Source organism: Phascolarctos cinereus, unplaced genomic scaffold (assembly GCF_003287225.1).
Source record: "Phascolarctos cinereus isolate Bilbo 61053 unplaced genomic scaffold, phaCin_HiC Scaffold_4;HRSCAF=312, whole genome shotgun sequence".
NCBI classification, from domain to species: Eukaryota; Metazoa; Chordata; class Mammalia; order Diprotodontia; family Phascolarctidae; genus Phascolarctos; species Phascolarctos cinereus.
In genome coordinates, this window is record NW_027555847.1 from 242,790 (window position 1) to 264,478 (window position 21,689).

Here is a 21,689-nt window from a genome sequence, read left to right on the forward strand (position 1 = left end):
AGAGAATTTATTGGAAAAACAACTGACCAGGAAAACAGATCAAGGAGAGACAATTTAAGAATTATTGGACTACCTGAAACTACGATCAAAAAAAGAGGTCAGACAGCATATTACAAGAAATTATTAAGGAAAACTACCCTGATATATGAGAACCAGAGGGTAAACTGGTAATTGAAAGAATCACCTCCAGAAGGAAATCCTAAAATGAAAACTCTCAAGAATATTATAGCCAAGTTCCAGAGCTACCAGGTCAAAGAGAACATACTGCAAGCAGCCAGAAAGAAACAATTCAAATATCAAGACATAGAGTCAGGACTACACAGGACTTAGTAGCTTCTACATTAACTGGACTGGAGGCCTTGGAATATGATATTCTATAAGGCAAAGGAACTTGGATTACAACCAAGAATAAACTACCCAGCAAAACTGAGCATAATCCTTCAGCAGCATAAATGGACATTTAGTGAAACAGAAGTCTTTCCATATCACTGTTAGGGCAGTGAGAAGGAATATTAACACAGACAGAGGGTGCAGGTATAAGTTGACCTTGATAGGATGGTATAAAAAAAAAGAAGGGGTGAGAAAGAGGATCACAGTGGGAGAAGAAGGAAGGAAGAGGGAGAATAAGGTAAATTATCTCATATGAAGAGGCACAAACAACCTATTACAATGAAAGGACAGAGGGGAGGGGGCTGAGCATTGCTTGAACCTTACTTTCATCAGATTTAGCTCAAAGAGGGAATAATATACACTCTCAGTTGGGTACAGAAATCTATCTTAGCTTATATTATATCTTAGCTCATATTTACAGTAGGAGGGAAGGCAGACAAAAAAGGGGAGGGGGACTGACAGAAGGGAGGGCAGGTTGAGGGAGGCAGTGGTTAAAAACAAAACACTGATGAGGCAGGACAGAGTGAAAGAAGAGAGAAAGAGAGGGAGAAGTACAAAAGGGAAAAAATAAGGTAGAGGGAAATACACAGTTAATAATCATAACTGTGAATGTGAATGGGATGAACTCACCCATAAAACAGATAGTAGAGTGGATTAAAAATGAGAATCCTACAATATGTTGTTTACAAGAAACACATATGAAGCAGAGAGACATATGTAGAGTGAAGGTAAAAAGCTGGAGAGCAGGATCTATTATGCTTCAACTGAAGTAAAAACAAACAAACACAAAAACAGAAGCAGCAAACATGATCTCAGATAAAGCAAAAGCAAAAATAGGTCTAATTAAAAGAGATAAGAAGGAAACTATATCTTGCTAAAAGGTACCACAGAAAATGAAGTCATGACAATACTAAATATATAAGCACAAATGGTATCGCACGTGAACTTTTAAAGAAGTTAAATGAGTTACAAAAGGAAATAGACAATAAAACTGTACTAGTGGGGGGACCTCAACTTTCCCCTCTCAAAATTAAATAAATCTAACCAAAAAATAAACTTGAAAGAAGTTAAGGAGGTGAGTAGAATTCTAGAGACGTTAGATATGATAGATCTCTGAAGAAAATTGAAAGGGAATAGAAAGGAATATACCTTTCTCTCAGTGACACGTGGCACCTACACAAAAAGTGACCAAGTATTAGGGCATAAAAACCTCACAACCAAACGCAGAAAAGCAGAAATATTAAATGCATTCTTTTTAGATCATAATACAATAAAATTTACATTCACTAAAGGGTAGTAGAAAAATAAATTGAAAATTAATTTGAAACTAAATAAACTATCCCTAAAAAATAATTGAGTCAAAAAACAAATCATATAAAAATCAATAATTTCATTAAAGAAAATGACAACAAACCAAAATTTATGGGATGTAGTCAATAAGCAAACCGAGAAGGGTAAAAAAAAAAAATCAAAGCAGCTACATGCAAAGCCTCAAAGAAAAATGTGAATTGGTCACAGGCCCAAAAAATTTCTAGAAGAGCTCAAAAAGTATTTTTAAAATAAAATAAGAAAAAAGATGAAAAATTCTGAGGGGGGCAATGAGTGATACAAGAAAAAATACAGGAAAAAAAAAGTCAACAGCTTAATAAAAGAAGCACACAAAAATCCTGAAGAAAATAACTCCTTCAAAAACAGAATTGGTCAAATTATAAGAGGCACAAAAATTCACTGAAGAGAAGAACTCCTTAAAAAGCAAAATTGCCCAAATGTAAAATAAAGTACAAAAAAAAACACTGAAGAAAACAATAACTTAAAAATTAGAATTGGGCAAGGGGAAGCTAATTACTCTACGAGACCATCAAGAATCAATCAAACAAAATCAAAAGAATGAAAAAATAGAAGAAAATACGAAATATCTCATTTGAAAAACAACTGACCTAGAAAATAGATCAATGAGAAAATTTAAGAATTCTTGGACTACCTGAAAGCCATGATTACAATGAAAAAGAAAAAAAAAGCCTACACAGCATATTACAAGAAATTCTCAAATACAACTGTCCTCATATGCTAGAACCAGAGGATAAAATGTAAATGGAAAGAATACACTGATCACCTCCTTAAAGAGATCCCCAAATGAAAACTCCCAGGAATTTAGCCAAATTCCAGAGCTCCTAGGTCCAAAAGAAAATGTTGCAAACAATCATAAACAGTTCAAGTATCATGGAGCCAGAGTCAGGATAATACAACATTTAGAACTTCCAGATTAAGGGATCAAAGAACTTGGAATGTGTACTTCTGGAGGGCAAAGGAACTAGGATTACATCCAAGAATAACCTACCCAGAAAAACTGAGGATAATCCTTCAGTGGAAAAAAATGAATTTAGTGTAAGAGAGATTTTCAAGCATTCCTGATGAAAGACCAGAGTGAAACAGAAAACCTAACTTTCAAATACAAGACTCAAGAGAAGCATAAAAAGGTTAACATGAAAGAGAAATTACAAGGGATTCCAAAAGGTTAAATGGTTGGGTAGTTGGAAGTCTTAAAAACGTTATCATTTTTAGGGCAGTTAGAAGGTACGTACAAAGAGGTCCTGAATGCAAGTTGACTGTGATGGGATGATTTAAAAACAATAAAATAAAATTAAGAGTGAGAAAGAGGGGTGCCCTGGAACAAGAAAGAAGGGAAAGGTGGAATGCAGTATAAAACAGGCGTGAAAGGAAGAGCTTTTATTGTTCGAGGAGAAGCTGGGAGGTGGGTGGCAGGCAATGCTTTAACCTTACTCTCTTCGGAATTGGCTCAGAGGACATAACATACACTCTGTTATAGAAATCTAAACTACCCTACAGGGAATTAGGAGGGGAGGGGAACAAATTAAAGTGGGGTGGGGGAGGAGAGGAGGAGCTGATAGAAAGGAGGGTGGGTTGGGAGAAGCAGTAACACAGAAGCAAAACAACTGTGAGGAGGAAAAGGATGAAAGGAGAGGACAACCAAAACTAAAATAGGTTGGAGAGAAATATACAATAATCATAACCATGATGTGAAAAAATGGGATAAACTCACACATAAAATGGATAGTAGAGTGGATTAAAAACCAGAATTCAACAATATGTTTAGAAGAAACACACCTGAAGCTGAGAGACACAGAGTAAAGGTAAGAGGGTGGAGCAGAATCTATTATGCTTCAGCTTCAGTAAAAAATAAGCAGGGGTAGTGATTATGATCTCAGACAAAGCAAAAGCAAAAATAAATCTAAATAGGGAAACTATATTTTGCTAAAAGTTATCATAAAAAATGAAATAATATCAATACTAAACATATACGTACCAAATGGTATAGCATCCAAATTCTTAAAGAGAAAGTTAAATTAGTTACAGGAGGAAATAGTAAAACTATACTAATGGGGGACCTCAACCTTCCCCTCTCAGAACTGGATAAATCCAAAAAATGAGATTCAAATCAAAAAATAAGATAAAGATATGAATAGCATTTTAGAAAAGTTAGATATGACAGACTTTTGGAGAAAACTGAATTGAAATACAATGGATTATACTTTTTTCTCAGCTGTACATGGTAACTTCACAAAAACTGACCATGTTATTAGGGCAGAAAAACCTCACAACCAAATGCAGAAATATTAAGTACATCATTTTCATCACCTAAATGAAATAAAAATTACCTTTAATCATTCAAAAAAGGGCCATGGAAACAGGTTAAAAATGAATTGGCAAGTAATCTAATCTTAAAGAATGAGTGGGTCAAAGAACAAATCATTTTTTATTATTTTCTTTTTTCATTTACATTTTCATTCACTCAATTTCTTGAAGAGATTGACAAGACAACATACCCTAATTTATGGGATGCAGACAAAGCTGTACTTAGGGGGAAATTCATATCTCTAAATGCTTACATCAGTAAATAGAGAAAGAACAGACCAATGAAGTCAGAGGGTTAGGGCTACAGGTTAGGGTTACCCTCCGACTCTAACCCTTAATACGGCTTAAAAAGCTAGAAAAAGAACAAATTAAAAATCCCCAATTAAACATTAAATTGGAAATACTGGAAATCAAAGGAGAGATTAATAAAATTAAAAGAAACCCATTTAACTAATAGTGCTGGTTTGATGGAAAAAAACCACAGTAAAATAGGCGAACCATTGGTTAATTTGATTTTTACAAAGTTCAGAAGAAAACCAAATTACTAGTATCAAATTGAAAGGGGTGAATTCACCACCAATGAAGAGGAAACAAAAACAATTATCAGGAGCTATTTTGACAAATTACATGTCAATAAATTTGACAATCTAAATGAAATGGATGAATATCTACAAAAACATAAATTACCCAGATTAACAGAAGAAGAAACAGAATACTTAACCCAATCTTAGAAAAAGAAATGGAACAAATCATCAATGAACTACCTAAGAAAAAATCCCCAGGGCCAGATGGCTTCACAAGTGAAGTTGATCAAACATTTAAACGTTAACTAATTCCAATACTATGCAAACTACTTGGAAAAATAGGCAAAGGAATCCTTCCAAATTCTCTTTATGACATAAATATGGTGCTGATATCTAAACCAGAAAGAGCTAAGACAGAGGAAGAAAACTAAAATTTAAAAAAAAAAAAAACAAAACAACAAAAAACCAAAAGTGAATATCGATGCAAAAACTTTTAATAAAATATTAGCAAAGAGATTACAGCAATTTATCATGAGGATAATATACTATGACCAGGTGGGATTTATACCAGGAATACAGGGCTAGTTCAATATGAGGAAAGCTACCTGCATAATTGACCATATCAATAACAAAACCAACAGAAATCATGTTTGTCTCATTAGATGAAGAAAAAGCCTTTGACAAACACAGCACCCATTCCTATGAAAAATACTAGAGAGCATAGGAGTAAATGGAGCTTCCCTTAAAATGGTAAGTAGTATCTGTCTAAAACCAGCAATCAAGACTAGAAGGAAAGCAGAAAGCTGGGAAACGATCTTTACAACAAGTATCTCTGACAAAGGCCTCATTTCTCAAACATACAGAGAACTAAGTCAAATTTATAAGAATACAAACCATTCCTCAATTGATAAATGGTCAAAGGATATGAACAGGAAGTTTTCAGATGAAGAAATCAAAGCTATCTTTAGTCATATGAAAAAATACTCTAAATCACTATCAATTAGAGAAAAGAAAATTAAAACAACTATACGTCACACCTATCAGATTGGTTAATATTCCAAAAAAAGAAAATGATAAATGTTGGAAAGGATGTGGGAAAATTGGGACACTAGTGCACTGTTGGTAGAGTTGTGAACTGATCCAACCATTCTGGAGAGCAATTTGGAACTATGTCCAAACTATGCCATAAAACTGTGCATACCCTTTGATCCAGCAACACCATTAACTAGGTCTGTATACCTAAGATATAGTAAAAAAAAAAAAAAGGAAAGGGAAAGGACCTATTTGTACAAAAGTATTCATAGCAGCTTTTTTTTTTTTGGAGTGGCAAAGAACTGGAAATCGAGGAAATACCCAACAATTGGGGAATAGCTGAAAAAGTTGTGGCATATGACTGTAACAGAATACTATTATGCTATAAGAAATTATGAGCAGGCAGATTTCAGAAAAACCTAGACTTATATGAAATGATGCCAAGTGAAGTGAACTAGGAGAACATTTTAACACAGTAACAGTAACATTGTATGATGATCAAATGTGAATGACCTAGCTATTCTCAGCAATACAAAGGTCCAAGATAGTACTGAAGGACTTACATTGACAAATGCAATCCACCTCCAGAGAAAGAACTGATGGACTGTGAATGCACATCAAAGCACACTTTTTTTTCCGTTTACTATTTTTGGGGGGGTTTTTTGCTCTGTTTTCTTTTGCAATGTGGCTAATATGGAAATGTTCAACTCTCTCTCAACTCCTCCATCTCATTGTTGAAGGGGTTGTGGGAAAACAGGCAAACTGTTAGTGGAGCTACAAATTCATCTGGCCATTCTGGAAAGCAGTTTGAAATGCCCCAAAAGCCAATAAACTACTAGGCCTATGGCCCAAAGAGATCAAAGAAAAGGGAAAAGGACTTGTGTCCAAAAATACTGACAGGAGTAGCAACAAACTGGAAATAGGGGGATGCCCACTAATTGGGAAATAACAAATTATGGCATATGACTATAACAAGATATTAGTATGCTGCAAGAAAAGATGAAAGGAACAGTTTTAGAAAAACCTAGAAAGGCCTTTTTATTTAACTGATGAAGACGGAAGAGAGCAGACCCAGGAAAACAATTTACATAGTAACAACCACCTTGAAAGACTTAAAAACTTTAATGTGACGACTAACAATGATTCCAAAGGACCTACCTACCTACCTCCTCCTAACAAATGATGAACTCAAGGCACAGAATGTGACGTGTTCTGAGACACGGAAAATGTATGGATTTGTTTTAACTGACTCCCTTTATTTCTCACAAAGTTTGTGTCTGTGTTGGGTACAGGACATTTAAGGGGGAAAGGTGAGTTGGTCACACTTTTGCCAAAGAAAGGATTACTGGAGACAGCTAGGTGGTGCAGTGGATAGAGCTCCGGCCTTGGAGTCAGGAGGACTTGACACTTACTAGCTGTGTGATCCTGTTTAAATACTTAACCCTGATTGCCTCACCAAAAAGCAAAAAAAAAAAAAGGAAAAAAAAATCGAATGGATTACTGAAGCACTTTTGAAGGAAACATACAAGCAGGAAAGAGTGGGGAACCTGAGGCCTTGAAGCTCCACGGCCCTCTAGGTCCTCAAGTGCGGCTCTTTGAGTTCAAGTTTTACAGAACAAAACTTTTTATTAAGAGGATTTGTTCTGTAAAACTTGGACTCGGTCAAAGGGCCACATTTGAGGTCCTAGAGGGCCACATGTGGCTTCAAGGCCGCAGGTTCCAGACCCCTGCCCTGGTCTATGATTGCTGCTTTAGCTTCCACTTTCAATTTCACCAAACAATACCATCATTAAAGGAGTCACAAGATGGCAAAGCATGGCACTCCCTTTATTTCCTGTGAGATGGCCCATTCCAGCCCTACATTGAAACTCTTTCTTACTTTCTTTTTTTTAATTTTTTTTTTCTTTCTTACTTTCAAATCTAAGAAGCTAGATGGAATTCAGAGAAAAAATTAAGGAGGAATCCAGGCAGAAAAGACTTAGACTTTTATATTTCACCACCTCATCAAAAGTAAGAGCTGATTAGAGGTCATGGTCCTCTGCAGACTACTGCAGCCCAATCTGACCCTATCCTAGCTACCTCTGGAGGTGAAGAGACAATTCAGGGTCAGGTTTTCTTTATCATTCTTGCTGTCCTATTGACCCCTACAGACCTCCAAAGGTCTTTCCTTTAAAATAAATGAGCACTAAGACACCAAGAAACAAAGAAAAATGCTACTCTTCTGGTTTAGAAACTCACACTGAAGATTTACACATCGCAACTCCAGAGTGGTCTTCTTTCTCCTATATGACTTATGAACCAGCGTTAAAGAGATAAATAAGAAAAAATATATAACTGGGATCAACTGGTCAGAAGAAGAATCCAGAGTTAAGAGAAATACTTCCAGAAATAATTTGGAGGAGCAAGGTGACAGCTCTTGGACTAAGGAATGTGAGACACAGTAACACTTAGAAAAGTGGTCAAAAAAGAGATTATTTAGTAAAAGGCAAAAGAAAAGAAGCTTTTCCTTTAAAAATAAAAAAGGCTGAATTGCTCTACCCAACATTAAGAAGCAGTCTCAGAGCTCAACACTGGACGCCAATCCTCTACGATTCAGAATCTTAATAGCCACTTACAATGGGAGTCTTCAACTTACTCAAGTTTCTCCAGTTTCATCAGCGCTTCCTGCTGCGCTGTGTGCAGCTGCTGCATCTTGTCCACGGAGGATTTCTGCAAAAGCAATTCAATGAGTTTCTACTAACCCATTTCAAGAGAACCTGGCACATAAAAATTTCAAAATGTGGTCCTCTGGCACAGCACCCCCAGTCAGAAATTATATTTGAAACATGACTAGCAGGTAGTAACCAGAGACTCTTGATCACATGCAGATAATCTCAGGAGAAAAACAAATATTGGGGAAGTGAAAGCAGTTACTTGCTTGAGCTCTCCCCAAACCCCTCCAAACACCCATAAAAAAATGGCTCTAAACAAATTCTAAAGAAGCAGAACCCACAAAAAGACAGAGTAAAACAAATTTCCAGCCCAAAACAGCCTGGATGATTGATTGGAAAGGCATATAGGGAAGGGAGAGGAGCACAGTGGTGTGGGCGCGCAGGCCGCAGCGAACCTAGAGCAGGCCTCAGAGGAATGAATCACAGGCAGCTGTGGTGGTTTCCAGACTCATCAATCCACGAACACCAAAGACAACTCAGAAGGTCAGTGGGAAAAGTCTGTTTTTTCAGTGAGAGAAGAGCTAGGTCAGAGCCAGTTCCAGAGCACAGAGCACGGGCACTGGGGTGGTGGCTGCATTCCGAGCTTCTGGCCCACAGACTGAGGAGGAATCAAGTGGCTGATCAGAGAGGGACTGCAGGGATCTCTTTGCTGGTGCTGAGGCAGGAATCTCTTGCCTCCCCGGTGCTTGGATCTGGGTCACAGTCCTGGGTGGCGGTCCTGGGGTGACAAGCAGCGCTGGAGCGGTTGAGCTTGTAGTGGCAGTGGAGAAGAAACCCTCCTCACAGTTCCAAGAGAAAAAAGACTGCTTGTGCACTCAAAGACCAGAGCACAGGCCAGGAAAAGAGTAAACACCTCAACCCCTATCCTACCACCTTGGAAGAACTGAAAATTTACAGGTCCCTAGAAGTATCTCTGAAAACAACTATACAAACCCTCGAAGTTTGGGACAGTACATTCTCCATATTGGAAGCAGACTTTACCTTAACAAAGAGTTTAAAACTCAAGTATTGGCTGGGATCATGAGCAAACCACAAAAAGAGTCAGACTATATTATCTTACTTGGTGACAAAGAAGATCAAAACATACAACCAGAAGAAGACAACAAAGTCAAAGCTCCACATCCAAAGCCTCCAAGAAAAATATGAATCAGTCAGGCCTTTGAAGAAGCCCAAAAGGGATTTTGAGAAGCAAGTAAGAGAAGTAGAGGAAAAACTGGGAAGAGAAATGAAGTGATGCAAGAAAATCATGAAAAACAAGTCAACAGCTTGCTAAAGGAGACCCAAAAAAATACTGAAGAAAATAACACCTTAAAAAATAGCCTAACCCAAATGGCAAAAGAGGTCCAAAAAGCCAATGAGGAAAGAATGCCCTAAAAAGCAAAATTGGCCAAATGGAAAAGGAAGTCCAAAAGCTTACTGAAGAAAATACTTCCTTAAAAATTAGAATAGAGCAATTGGAAGATAGTGACTTTATGAGAAATCAAGACACTGTAAAACAAATCCAAAAGAATGAAAAATTAGAAAATAACGTGAAATATCTCATTGGAAAAACAACTGACCTGGAAAATAGATCCAGGAGAGAGAATTTAAAAATTATTGGACTATCTGAAAGCCATGATCAAAAAAAGAGCCTAGACATCATCTTTCAAGAAATTATCAAGGAAAACTGCCCTGATATTTTAGAACCAGAGGGCAAAATAGAAATTGAAAGAATCCACAATCCCCCTGAAAGAGATCCCCAAAGGAAAACTCCTAGGAATATTGTAGCCAAATTCCAGAGTTCCCAGGTCAAGGAGAAAATATTACAAGCAGCCAGAAAGAAACAATTCAAGTATTGTGGAAACACAATCAGGATAACACAAGATTTAGCAGCTTCTACATTAAGGACCACAGGGCATGGAATATAATATTCTGGAGGGCAAAGGAGATAGGATTACAACCAAGAATCACCTACCCAGCAAAACTGAGTATAATCCTTCAGGGGAAAAAATGGTCATTCAGTGAAATAGAGGACTTTCAAGCATTCTTGATGAAAAGACCAGAGCTGAATAGAAAATTTGACTTTCAAATACAAGACTCAAGTGGAACATGAAGAGGTAAACAGGAAAGAGAAATCATAAGAGACTTATTAAGGATGAACTGTTTACATTCCTGCATGGAAAGATGATATTTATAACTCATGAGACCTTTGTCAGTATTAGGGTAGTGGGAAGGGAAAAAATTATATGTATGTATAGATAGATAGATAGATAGATAGAGGGCACAGGGTGAGTTGAAGATGAAGGGGTGATATCTAGAGAATAAAATTAAAGGGTGAAAGAGGATTATACTAGGAGAAGGAGAAAGGAGAGGTAGAATGGGGTCATTATCTCACAAAACAGACAAGAAAAGGTTCTTACAGTGGAGGGGAAACAGGGGAAGGTGAGAGGAAATGAGGGAATCTTATTCTCATAGGATTTGGCTTAAGGAGGGAATAACATACACACTCAATTGGGTATGGAAATCTGTCTTACCCTACAGGAAAATAGGGGAGGAAGGGGACAAGAGAGCAGGGGGATGATAGAGAGAAGGGCACATTGGGAAAGGGGTAATCAGAAGGAAGGTACTTCTGAGGAGGGACAGGGTCAAAAGAAATAGAAGAAATGGGGGGGCAGGATAGGATTAAGGGACATAGAGTTAGTTTTTCACAACATGCCTACTACGGAAGTGTTTTGCATAACTGCACATGTGTGGCCTGCATTGACTTGCTTGCCTTTTCAATGAGGGTGGGTGGGGTGGGAGGAAGGGAGAAAATTTGGAACCCAAAGTTTTAAAAACACATGTTTTAAAAAAAACGTTTCCATATGCAACTGGGAAATAAGAAATACAGGAAATGAGGTACAGAAATCTATCCTGACCTACAGGAAAATAGAAGGGGAAGAGGATAAGAGAAGGAGGGGAGAGATAGAAGGGAGGGCAGACTAGGGGAAGGGGTATTCAGAATGCATGCCATCTTGGAAGGGGCAAGATGGAGTGAAAATTTGGAATTCAAAATCTCGTGGAAGTAAATGTTGAAAACTAAAAATAAATAAATTTATATTAAAAAAAAATATTGGATTGAAGACTCTAAAGGAAAGATACCGCCAATGAGATCTGAACATACATTTAGAAAAGCTATTGGAGGATGCAAAGGATTTGTCCTTGCCTCTTCAGACTGCTTTGAATATTATACTGTAGAGCAGAAGCAGAACAAAATCGAATCCTTCATTCACTTTGGTATTAATTTATTCAAGGGATATTCAATAAGCATTAAGAACTACCAAGTCCAATGCACTATATTATACACAGGGAAAACAAAAAGACAGAGTTCCTGATTTCTCTGCTTATAAACCAGTAAGTGTATATTTCTATCTGTTTAAACGATAGGAATATGGTTTCTAGAGCTTATTCCTGGCTCCTTTGTGACAAAAGACCACCTCTGGTGAAGCTTCTGGACTCCCCTACTATTTCCTGGGGTTAGAGAATACCATTGCTCCAGTTTTGTAGACCTGAGAGATGAAAAGTGGCTGCCTAGGACCAATTTGCATATGCAATACCAAATATGAAGTAACATAAGCAAACCAACAACTATAATCAGCTATTCTAATTAGAAGTCTAACCTAATCAAATCAAATCTAAAATAACCTACTCTGATTAGAAGTCTAAGCTTCTATTACATACCAGTTAAACAACTTAATTTATAGAACTGTGGACTTATCCTACGATACTAGTATCAGTTCAGAAGCACCCAGGACATTTTTATAAACCTAAGAGTAGATTAGTTAATGCCCTTATTATTAAAATCAGAGAATCTTAAAAGCCAGATGGGGCCTTAGGTTACCTGGGCTAACTAACACCTTAAGTATCAATTTCCTTCATGATGTTTTAAGGAGTGGGTAGGCAAGCTGTATGTTGAAACAGGACTGTGGTATAAAAACACAAAGCATAATAAAACTTTTTTCTTAATTCGGAGAATATTAAACTAAAGACTTAAACTCACAAATGCTTTGCTTTGCCCAATAACCACAGTACTGAGGTTTGGCTCGTTTCTGCATCATCTAGATGTCCCTCTGCACCTCCTCACTCTGCCTCTAAAACTATACATTATAACAAAATTTTTTTTAAAAATTCAGGAAAACTAATCAGTGTACGGAAGAAGTCTATCATCCTACCCAACAGTCTCTACCTGTGGACCCTGACTTCTGCCAAGGAAACGCGAAACTGTAATTTCACAAGTTCCATCTTTAACACCAAAGTGAACAAAGAATTCCGTTTTCTTCTCCAAAGTGTGTGTGAGGGGCAGCTAGGTGGCGCAGTGGATAGAGCACTGGCCCTGAAGTCAGGAGACCCTGAGTTCAAATCAGGCCTCAGACCCAACACTTGACACTTACTAGCTATGTGACCTTGGGCAAGTCACTTAACCCCAATTGCCTAAAAGCCAAAAAAGAGAAAAGAAAATATGGAGTTAAAGAAAATACTAAATTAACAAATGAAATCTCTTGCTGCTCTTTGTTTAAAAGGGCATCTACAATTCAGGAAATGTTTGTGGAAGACTGTGCCCAAAGTAAGCCAAAAAATGACATTTCATCTTACATATTCCAATAAGTGTTTCATGTACGTTTCTCGACGTGATTCTCTGAAGTGAATGAAGTTGATGATGGCACTTAGAAACCGACATGTACGTTTTCCTTCTGAAATAGAAAGCAAAACAATGCCAGCATAAATGTGGTTCTTAAAGACATCAAGACAGCCTAAAACTAGGAATTAATTTCCCACCTGTTAGCAAAACATCCATTCAGCTTTTAAAATAAAGAATAATGCCACTTTCATGCAGTTGATAACTAATTTAATTACCATAAATAGCTTAGATTCAACAACTGCTTTCATTTTTCCCATTAAAACTGTACAGCCAACTTGCTTGTGTAGACCTAGATGTACACAGTTAGAGGGGTGATGGTCGGGTAAGAAGAGAGGAGTGGTATTTTTTAAAAAAATGAATAAATCAGCCTACAGTAGTTTAAGTGGAATGGAAGCATGAAGCAAACCTTAACATCATATTATTTTTTAAATTATAATTTTCTAATAAATTAATAACTTTAAAAGTATTATAAGATACAGATAGCATTACTAGAAATTCAGAAGTGAGGGAAATGTCTTTTGTCTAAAGCTGTGTGTCCATTCACTGGCCAATACTGTCTTTTAAGACAGTGGCTGGTTAGGTGCTCCATTCCTTCAAATCAATGCTTAATTAATTAATGCAAATTAATGCACTTTCCAGGGGGCAGGGCCCTCCTCTTCCTGCCACTACCTTCCTTCAATGTCCTCCACATGCCTCTTAGCCCACACCCCATAGCAGAGACCATGCTCTGGAAGACCTTCCACCCAACAGCACACCCTTCTCATTGGTAACCACCTCTCCAATAGTACTTTCAGGAAAGCTGGCCTTCACTTCACTCCCCCCTTTCCTTCACAGGCTCTTCACCATCTGCCCCGTCTTCCTTCTAGAATCACTTCTGCCCATTTCTCCAAGGGGGAGGGGGTGAGTGTTCCATCTACCCCACCCCCACCCCATTCACACCTGCCATTTTCCCAAACAAAGGGCCCCTCCCTAGACAGTGCTCCTCTATGAGTGAGGTTTTGCCAATCAGAATATAAGTCTGTTGAGGGCAAGGACAGTCTTTGCCACTATAATTTAGACTCACAGAGCTTAGCACATAGCAAGCCCCTCACATGGCAAGCTCTCATTCATTGTGTTTTGCTTTTATCTTCCTAACATGAATCAGACTTTTTCTTTATTAAACTAAGGAAGTATTGGTCTTGGGAGCACACTGTAGCAGGACTTTTCTTCTGCAGAAGACATCAGTTAGGGTTCTACAAAACAATAATTGGCATAATTTTTTATTCTCTACAAGTGTGAATTTCTTGATAAGTTTCCTGTGGTACTTCTGTATATGAAAGTAAACAATGTGTTACAGACAGATGTGTCTATGAACAAACATTTCCACTTACTTGGGTACAGAATATCAGCAAACTCAAAATCATTCACCCGACAAATGCGAAGAAAAGCCTCCCTGAGGTGTGGACAAAACAAATGCATGTGTTTACTCAATTTTATCCCGAGAAACAAAGGCAGACAATCACTAATACAACTTATCAACGACCTGCACTTTGCCTTCCTCTACCCAGCCCTTGGGATGGCACCAGTGAGCCTAGATACCGAAGACAGTTGGGCTGAGCACGTATGTGCAGGGCTCTTGGCTCTCCTTTTCCTGGTCGGCATTATTCCTACAGCTCTGTATTTCTACAGTCTTTGTATTTTCACTGAGGATGTGGAATCAAGAATGTCTTGGGCTTGAATGTATTCTGACAACGTCAGGCTAAAATCACAGGTGTACAGCATCTTTTCTAAGCCACAGTTTCTTATTTGTGAAACAGAGAGGAAGCCAGGTGGCTCAGCGGACAGAGCAGCGTACCCAAGGACGAGAAGATCCGAGTTCAAATTTAACCTCAGACACTCACTAGCTGGGTGCCTCTGGCTGTGTAACAAGGGGATAATCATCACACCTACCTCCCAGGGTTGCTGTCATCATAAAATGATCTAATGTTTTAGAAGCACTTTTATAAATGTGCGCTACGATTATTAAAGAGGAATAATAACTTTAGTTTCACAGGTTTGCAGTAAGAACAAAATGACATAATATATGTAAAAGCCCTCGGTCTGAATCCCCTGTTCTTTCCCTACAGACCTGTGTAACTTGAGGTAAAGTACTCCATAAACCTTACATCATCTCTTATTTTAATCTGCCATTCTGAGTCATGTTAAAGCCATGTGCCCAATGGCGGGCATTTGTTGACATTCTTGCCTCCAGACAACCAGCTTTCAGGAGGATGACCGCCGCCAAAAGTGCTGCCCTCATAATTTCACCTTCTGGTTATATTTACTACACAAGTATTTAAGAACAGCCAAGCTATTGGTTAGGTTTCCAAAATGGTAGGCAATGTGGGAAGCAAGGATGCCATTAGGGTCACCAGCCCACACAAAGGGATCCATGCCAAAACCTGACAACTCAAGTTGAAAGTATTCTGAAAACTTAAAATAACTGTCTCCCTCTCACAATGGAAGCTATTTAACCGGAGTACTTTTTACTTCAACGTGTCCTAAGTCCATGAATCTAAAAATCCAAGTGGAAAAAGAAAAACAAAACTTTTCTTGTGGGTTTTAATTTTTAAAGGTTAAATTAAAGTAACAGGTAATAGAAAGTTAAAAAAAAACCACAATTTTACTTACATATAAATAAACAAGTTACATAATGGTAAGAAGCCTTCCATTATCTGTGGGTACATGACTTCAATGTTCACTGGCATCTAAACACAGAAACGTAGGAAAGGTCAGGCGGGCTGCAATGGTAGACACATTCACAACTTACCTTTAACTCCTAAGTGCCTAGATCACCCATCCCACAACCTCATCGTGAATGACTTTCCATTAATACCAGCCCCAAATAAAAACTGAGGTTGGTAGGCAACGGCCAAGTCTATATACTTCACAGGGGAGGAAGCAGGTCTAAGGGGATCCAGGAAGTCCCCTTCTTAGCCCTCCAGGGCACTAGAGAATAAAGATTTCTTTTTCTCATGCAAACTTTAGCTTTACGTTGGTGACATGGGATTTGGCAGTTGAACGTGTCCCTCTGGACACATAAAATCCTGCAAGCCTTTATCAGCCATAAGCCACTATTGCAAGCATATTCTCCCAGAGGAAAGAGCCATAAGCTTAAATGAATCAGAATCAATCAGCCAATAAAACATTTACTAAGCTCCTACTGTTTGCTAGGCACTGAGCTAAGCAGCCTGTCCTTGAGGACTCCCAAACAAGAGAGGGAAGGCACTAACATTAAGGAGGCTCGGTAGAGGCTTCTACTAGAGACTGGGAGTTGAGGGAAGCCAGGAGACAGAGATGAAGATGGGGAGAATTCCAGGCACGAGGGAAAAGCAGTGAAAATGTCACAGTCAGGAGATTAAGAGACAGCTAGGTGGCATGGTGATGGGAGCTCCAGACCTGAAGTCAGGAGGACCCAAGTTCAAATCCTGTCTTATTAACTGTGTGACCCTGGGCAAGTTACTTGACCCTGTCTACCTCAGTTTCCTCATCTGTAAAATGAACTGGAGAAGGAAATGGCAAACCACTTCAGTTATCTTTGCCAAGAAAACTCCAACTGGGGTCATGAAGAGTAGTCTTGTTTGAAGAATGGCAAGGAGGCCAGCATCACTGGACTGCAGAGAGGACAATAAGGTAAAGACAGAAAAGGCCAGAGTGGCTTTGAGGGGCAAATACAAGATTTCATATTCAATTCTGAAGGTGCCAAAGAATACCTGGAGTTGATTTTGAGGAGAGGGGAACCTGTCCTGCAAGAAGATCACTTTGGCAGCTGAGGACGGGCTACAAGGGGGAGAGACTTTCTGTCACCAACTGGACTGGGCTTCAACTCCATGAAACAAGCTATCTCCTCTCTTGCCCACTCCCCAGTTCCTGGCACATAGTGGGTATTTAATAAATGTTCACTGAATTAAATATATTGAATGGAAATCACCTCATAGACTACCTTGGTAGTCCAGGCACAAAGTGATGGAGTGGTAATAGTGTTGGAAGGGAGAAGGTGGTATCTAAGGGTCTATGCACGCTTTGGCAACAGACTGGGTATGAGGGAGGGGACTGAGACCAGAACAGCCAACTTGCCTCCCTGCTTTGTATCCGAAGATAAAATAAGTCTCTTCCTTTCTAACCCTAACCCTAGCTTAAGCCGGGTCACTTCTAGCAGAGCTACCCGAGTTGCCCAGGATAAAACACACTGAGTTCTACTGATTGAGAAAGCAAGGAATCAACATTTATTAAGCACCTACTATGCACCAGGCACAGAGTTAGGCACTGGAAATACAAAAAGAAGCAAAAGAGTCCTTGCCTTCAAGGAGCTTACAGTCTAATGGGGAAGACTGAGAGCAGAAAGTGCTTCAATTTGGCATTTTTAGACCTGGTACCCAGCATGGTGCCCAGGCACACAGCTGATTTCATCTATAAACTAAAGAAAATTTAAACACTGAATCATCATTAACCAAAGAATCCTAAAAAAATCTATGTATATACATATATATGTATCCATCCATCTATCTGTCTATAATATATTCATTTCATACACACACATACCAACACAAAAAATAAGATCATTTGACAGAGGAGAAAGCCCAGTAACCAGAGGGGTGGCGTAATGCCAGGTTCAATCCCACTCTCTGCATGGCGCAACTTGAAGGCAGAGACAATTTTGTTTTTGGTCTGTCTCTTTCTTGAGGCGGGGACAACTATAGAAAAGCCCAGTGAATTGAACCAAATTCGGGTTTTCTATGTAGCACTAATCACAGGAAAATAGCTCTATCTGGAAATACCACCCTCCTGTTTTCTGGTTGTTTTCAATTATACTGGCACCTTTGTCTGACTGTTCTCCTATTCAGGCCGACTTCTTGTGAATAAGGCAATGACAGAGATGTTCACACTGACTTACTGTTATCTCTAAAGACAGTTCTAAAAATCGTTTCATAGTTTTAATAATATCTGAATACATATGATCTCCATGGTTGGGTTAATCCTCCCTTAAAAAATGTACTGATATCCATCTTAGTGAACCCCATGTTTGGTCACTTGAATACAACGGAAAAGGATGAACTTCAATTGAATTGAAATAGGATGTCCACACAAAGAATCCACTGTGCCCGATGGGAAGGAGAAAAGCAGCAAGAAGGTTTTTATGTTTCATCTTAATAACAGTCCCATTTCTGCAGTACTTCACACACACAGTATTTGCCATGTTATCTCACCGGAACTTCCAAGCTAACCCACCATGTAAAAGGGGTCCAGTGGAATCCCATATACGATTTGTAGAGTTCGCAAGAAAATTTTACGCAAGACTTCAGGCTGCAAGAGAAAAATATCTACCTTAAAAATCCATCTTTTTAATATAAAAGAAACCCCATCATTCTTATCACTGAAATAAATACTGCAGTATTTGATGGTGATTGGCATATTCATTGAAAAGGATAAGAACAATTAAATTACCCAATTCTATTCTCCCTCAAATTTATTTTCACTTTTTCTAATTGTAATACATTATAGTATGGTGAACTCTCTGTATAAACAAGGAGCACTCAAGACTTTGAATTATATTGGTTGCTTAAACTCCCACAAAGCAGCATCATGAAAGTCAATGTATCTAAACTCCTTTAAAAACGTCATATACAGATACCTACAATTTTCCCCACTAAGAGAAATAGTAAATAAGGTTGGTCTAGCTGGGAGCCATGCAAATTTAGAAAATGCAACACTTTCAACAGGGAGGTCAAACATATTTTATGGAGGCAGAACATAAGAAGCAGCTCAAGGACATTAATACAACCAGTGTTATTTGGTGCCCTGATTTACAAGTGAACATCTTCCAGTGGGTTTAGCATCAAGCAGGCCACTGAAAGCCCTACCTTCTACCCCAAGAGTAATTCCACCTATTTTCCTGGCATGCTGAAAACTTTCCAGATCTTCTCTGAACTAGATCAATCCAGAGAACTGTCACATTAGAGAAGAAGGGGGTAAACTGGAGACTGGTCAAAAGCTTATATCCAGAATAAGCATCTCAGTGCACATCCAGTATGGACACTCAGGTCCAGACTCTGACACAGACTAGCTGTGTGATCCTGGACAAGATACTTAAGGTCTTGGGGCTCTGACCCAGAGGCATCAAACTCAAAAGAGCCTGAGCCAGAAGAAAATATCATTGGGAAATGTTTAACAAAATAATATTAATTTGTGGTTTTCTAAGTCACCATGTGGCTAGCAGGGATCCATTTCTACTTGAATTTGACACCACTATCTCACTGGGAAAGACTGAATTGTAGAGAAGCTACACACCCACATCTTGAGGCAAACAACTTAGTTTCCCAAATCTAATCACCAATAGGAATGGGAGAAAGTAGCCCCATATATCATTTCAATGTCATTTCTAAATAAACCATGTGGTAGAAAACATAGACTCTCTGTATGAAAAAGGCTGTTGCGCACTGAACAAGCAAGAAGAGGGCATTTTCTCTGGCTGATCTTAGAGCAGTTTACATTATGCCCACTTAGTTCCCCAAACATCATCACATTGCATGAGCACACGGTGACATATTTAGTACCTTTGGATTTGGAAAAATATCATTCTTGGAAAGGGTTTTGCCATCAGCTCCTGTCAGGATTGAATTTTGGACATGAGTCACGATCTCAGCTGGAGTCAGTCTAGGAAAAGACAAGGTTTCCATGCTGGGGTCCTCCTGTCAGTGTGATGGGGAAAAAACAGAACATAGATTAAAAAGTAACTGGTAATTCACAGCATGCCTCGATGGCTTTAGACACGATCTGGAAGCTAAGACAGGCGTGATCAGCGCACACCTGCAAGCACGATAAAGGATCTGCAACAGACTGGGTACCAGGCACCTAGGAAACTGATCACATTCATGCACACGCCCATTTCTGCCCCAGCTCACGTCTGGGGGCGGGTGGCTCTTGGAGAATGGCCGGGTCTAGAATTGATATCCTTCTACTCAATAAAGAAAAGGCTCCGACTGCACTTGGTGCGTGGGTCTGCACAGCAAAAGAAGACAGGGGGAGGGGCGCCACGCTACGGAAAGTCATCAGCAGAACCCGGACAGGAAAAGCATCGAGTGACTTAAATTGGGCCCCCTCCACTCGCTGACATGAGGCAGAACAACCAACAGGGAAAGGGGCGACGGAGTGGGGGGCAGTACGGACACGCCAGCAGGGTCTGCCTAAGAACCCTCAGTGTCGAGGAGACCGGGAAAAGCCTCCGGGCCATCACGTTAGGACACGGGTGGAGAAGCTGCCATCAGACTAGTCCAAGGCCCCGCCCCCACGCACGACCAGGCTCCTCCGGGAGACAGCCCCGCGGCCCGGGACCCCCACAGCGGGGAGGAGAGGAGGGGTCAAGCGGAGAGGCCGCGAAGCCCGCGCCTGCGCCCGCCTTCCTGCCTCGGGCCCCTGGGCTGTGAAATGGAAAGACGACGGCCCCGCCCCGCCCCCAGGCCCGTCGGGAGGACCACCCAGGGAAAGCGCTTCCAGAGCCTTTCGGTGCACGGACAGAAAGCGCTTCGTGGGGCGGAAGGCCGCGCTCCCTCCCTGCCCAGGGGGGTGAGGCCCCCGCGTCCCGCCTCGGACGCGCCCCACCTTCGACCCCTGGGTCCTGGGCGCCCAGTCACTTCCTAAAGTCTTCGGCCCCGGGCCACGACAACGCGAGGACGAGGACGGTGATTCTCGCGCCCCTCGCCCACCTCCACCCTCCAGAAGCCGTTCGCAGCACTTTTCAAATCTGCCGCCGCCCAGAGAGCCGGAAGCCCCACCCCTTTCCGCCGGCCTTACTTCCGCCTCGCGTCATTTCCTGACGCGCTCCGGAAGTTCTTCTGGGTAGGGGCGGGCCGGAGCCACATTCTCGGCAGGCTGTGAAGGGGCGGGGCGCGGGGGTGCTCGGGTCTTGAGTCACTATTTTGAAGGGCCTGCTGTGTGCCAGGCGTCGGGGAGAGGACGCACAGGCCCTAGGCGGGCTCGGGAGGAGAGGAGCAGCCGAGGGCAGGCCCTGGAATTTCGGGGGGGAGGGCACTGCAGGGCTGGGGCACAGCCAGGGCCAGTGCCTGGGGTTTGGAGGTGTGAGGAAGAACCCGGAGGCGGGTTTCGCGGGATCTCTGTGGGGGCGGGGATGGAGGGGGTGCAGGAAGGACCTCCCCCCTCCCCCCCGCGCATTTGGAAGACCCCTTTGGCAGCCGCACAGAGCGCAGGAGGGACCAGGAGGGCCTTGGGGTGACGTGTTTCAATGCATGCCTCGTACTGTTTTTGCAGCATGGGTTCGGTAACGGGCTCCCCTCCGGCCTCCTCTGTGGCTCTGTTTTACTGTTCTTCCAGGCACCCACGCTTGAGCTCAAGCATCGGAGCGCCACTATGTCCGGCATATTTTACTAAATATCACACACTGGCCCCCAGTGATGCACTAGGATAGCAAGGGTTCTCGATCACAGTTGAAAGCAGAAGACACTCAGCAGAGGTGAGTTAAGGGAATCACAGGTGAGAAACGTCAGGGAAAGAACAGTCCAAGAATGGTTGCCGAAGCCACGCTGTCCAGAACGGCACAGGGACAGAACGTATGTAGCTGAGAAATAAAAGATTGAGAGTTAGCGTTGAAACAAATGTTGACCAGGTAGCCAAGTGAGGGTCGAGGATGGATTTTGTAGATGTAGCAGCGTTGAAGAAATGCCTTCAGCATTCACAGAATGCTGTGAG

At 40.6% G+C, this 21,689-nt stretch overlaps 1 protein-coding gene across 1 annotated transcript in view; it reads right to left on the reverse strand.

Annotated features, from left to right (window-relative positions):
* The window catches only part of NUF2 (NUF2 component of NDC80 kinetochore complex), a 47,712-nt gene extending 26,956 nt beyond the window's left edge, over positions 1-20,756 (reverse strand). Inside the window, exons 1-7 of the mRNA XM_020978578.2 lie at positions 20,586-20,756; positions 19,541-19,675; positions 18,216-18,290; positions 15,618-15,694; positions 14,339-14,400; positions 12,923-13,020; positions 8,236-8,309 (exon numbers count right to left, since the gene is read on the reverse strand). Coding sequence (XP_020834237.1) covers positions 8,236-8,309; positions 12,923-13,020; positions 14,339-14,400; positions 15,618-15,694; positions 18,216-18,290; positions 19,541-19,663 — 509 coding nt within the window. The 5' untranslated portion in view covers positions 19,664-19,675; positions 20,586-20,756. The remainder of the gene's footprint in view (positions 1-8,235; positions 8,310-12,922; positions 13,021-14,338; positions 14,401-15,617; positions 15,695-18,215; positions 18,291-19,540; positions 19,676-20,585) is intronic.
* Positions 20,757-21,689: the final 933 nt, after the last annotated feature.